This window comes from Triticum dicoccoides, chromosome 5B (assembly GCF_002162155.2).
Source record: "Triticum dicoccoides isolate Atlit2015 ecotype Zavitan chromosome 5B, WEW_v2.0, whole genome shotgun sequence".
NCBI lineage: Eukaryota > Viridiplantae > Streptophyta > Magnoliopsida > Poales > Poaceae > Triticum > Triticum dicoccoides.
This window is the reverse complement of record NC_041389.1, coordinates 639,400,572-639,403,008: the sequence shown is the minus strand read 5'-3', so window position 1 is coordinate 639,403,008 and position 2,437 is coordinate 639,400,572. Positions and strand designations below refer to the sequence as shown.

Sequence of the window (2,437 nt, the reverse complement as noted above, 5' to 3'; positions counted from 1 at the left end):
GGGGGGGGGGGTATGCGCTATGTCGCTCCCCAGCACGGTACGCGCCGTATAGGAACCCCGCTTTGGAGGAGTCTAGACAATCCGCTTGGACAACTGTTTCTCGGCTGAACTACATGTTCTCATAGCCCATGTTTTTCCTCTAGGGCCGCCTGGCCCACCTACGTTGTTGTCAAAAGGAAAGAAAAAAAACTATTTTTCAAAAGGAAAGAAAAGAAAAAGCTGCACGTGCTGAGAACAGAGGAAAAGGAGGGAGACCAGAAGGAACCTTCGAAGCAGCTGGGATCTCTTTGGTCCGTCTATTGACCTTCTGGATTGTAGACCCTGCCGTGGAAAAGAAGATAGACTACTCCCCGCATGCTCGGAATTCAATTCATGGATGGATTCTACTGTAGTATGTTGATATCGATCGTGCGGAGGAACGAAGGATCGTTGGTTGACAAATCAATTATTAATGTTCTTTCTAGATTTCTAGATAGATGGAATTAAGCCATGCATGCATCATATCTACAGTAGAAGAAAAAGAATCGATCACGCGCTCGCTCGTTTGATATTCGGCGGCTGGAAATTCATATCTCAGTCCTTCTAGATGATGGCTGGAAATTAAATATGCAGGTTTGACCTGCCAAACTCACACTAGCTACGCCCATGAATGCTTATAATACTACTCCTTTCTATTTCTATGCACGTGTTTGCAGGAACTGACTAGTCGTAACACGTTGTTACTGTACGTGCTATGTGGGCGGCCGGAGGAAGTTTCATGCATGTGGCAACGAACAAGCCAGCTGAGCTGACCCCTGCATATGCACAACATCCTTCGTTTCCCTCGACCACATGCAACCATGCACGCATGAGTTCCCTATATATGCTCACTATTACTACTGCACTAGAAGAAGAAGAAGAAGAAGATCAGAGTGCATCCTGCGGGCGGGAAGGAGGAACTAGGTCCTTCGCACACAGCTAGAGCGCGCAGCCTCTGTCTCCCAGCTAGCTAGCGACGCAGGCAGCCATGGAGCCGTCCTCGACGGCAGGGCTGCAGCTGGGGCCGCTGTCGGGCAGCCGCCGCAGCGCCAGCGCGGCCTCCTGGGGCTCCCGCCGCTCCGGGTCCATCTCGCACTCCTTGCGCCAGCAGGCGGGCGCGGACGACCCCTTCGGCCGCGCCGCGTCGCGGCAGGGCCACGACGACGACGAGGAGAACCTGCGCTGGGCCGCGCTCGAGAAGCTGCCCACCTACGACCGCATGCGCCGCGCCGTCGTCCTGTCCAACCACGCCGCCGTCGATGGCGCCGACGCTGCCGCTCACGAGCTACAGGGACTGGTGGACATCAACCAGCTGGCCAGCGGCGAGGCCGGCAGGGCGCTGCTGGAGAGGGTGTTCCAGGACGACAGCGAGCGCTTCTTGAGGCGGCTCAGGGACCGGGTGGACCGCGTGGGCATCGACCTGCCGGCGATCGAGGTCAGGTACCAGGGGCTCTCCGTCGAGGTCGACGCCTTCGTCGGCAGCCGCGCCCTCCCCACGCTCTGGAACTCAGCCACAAACTTCCTGCAGGTATAACCATGCATCTTCTCAGTTCATCTCGTCTTGTCACCCTGCTGCTAACTACTACTACTCGTTCCTTCTCTAAAGACTTACTGTAATTACTCCCCCCGTTTTTATTTGCTTCGCATATTAGTTTTGACTTTCAAAAATAGTATAAACTTTCATAATAAAAAATATACATGGTATGAAAATATATTGAATGATGATTCTAATGATATTGACTTGATATTGATCAAAATTTAGAAAGTTTGACCCGAAACAAATCTAATATATAAAGTAAATAAAAACGGAGGGAGATGTCCCAAGTCAAACTTTATCAACAACCACAATATATAATATTAAAGTACACATATTTTTTATTACAATCTTGCTAAGTCTCATACACCTGGTTATGTCTCAATCGATGCTATATCCATGAGATCTTACATTGAGATCTGTGTAATTTATCTTTCTAGTTTTCCTTTGTTTTCTTTTACTACACGTTTTAGCACTCGACCGAAACATGGTTAAGTCTCAGTCAACTGAGACCTAGTCACACCCATTTTATTGTGTATATAATGATGCTAGTCTGCTGTCATAGTTCTTGATAGTTTTCCCCATAAACCAGATCAAGTTTTGCATTGTTTGGCTTTAGATAAAATTTATAGGCATTTTTTAGAGGCAAAGGAGCCTTTACTTTTTTCTCTATATATATTATATTACTTCTGTTTTGAATTACTTATTTTAGATTTGTCTAGATATGAAGAAAGTATTAGGATAGGAGGGAGTCATTTTTATGAAGGAACAAGACACTGAGATAGTGCGGAAACCAACGTTCCGAAGTTCCCGCTTATATGAAAACCATGTTTCTCTATTGTCATGAAGGAACAAGGCAAAGATAGTGCCAAAACCAACGTTTCA

At 47.8% G+C, this 2,437-nt stretch overlaps 1 protein-coding gene across 1 annotated transcript in view; it reads left to right on the top strand.

Moving 5' to 3' along the window:
* The first annotated feature begins 916 nt into the window (after window positions 1-916).
* LOC119312250 (ABC transporter G family member 48-like) overlaps window positions 917-2,437 on the top strand; it is an 8,859-nt gene continuing 7,338 nt past the window's right edge. Inside the window, exon 1 of the mRNA XM_037587976.1 lies at window positions 917-1,546. Within this exon, the coding sequence (XP_037443873.1) occupies window positions 1,007-1,546 (540 nt within the window). The 5' untranslated portion in view covers window positions 917-1,006. The remainder of the gene's footprint in view (window positions 1,547-2,437) is intronic.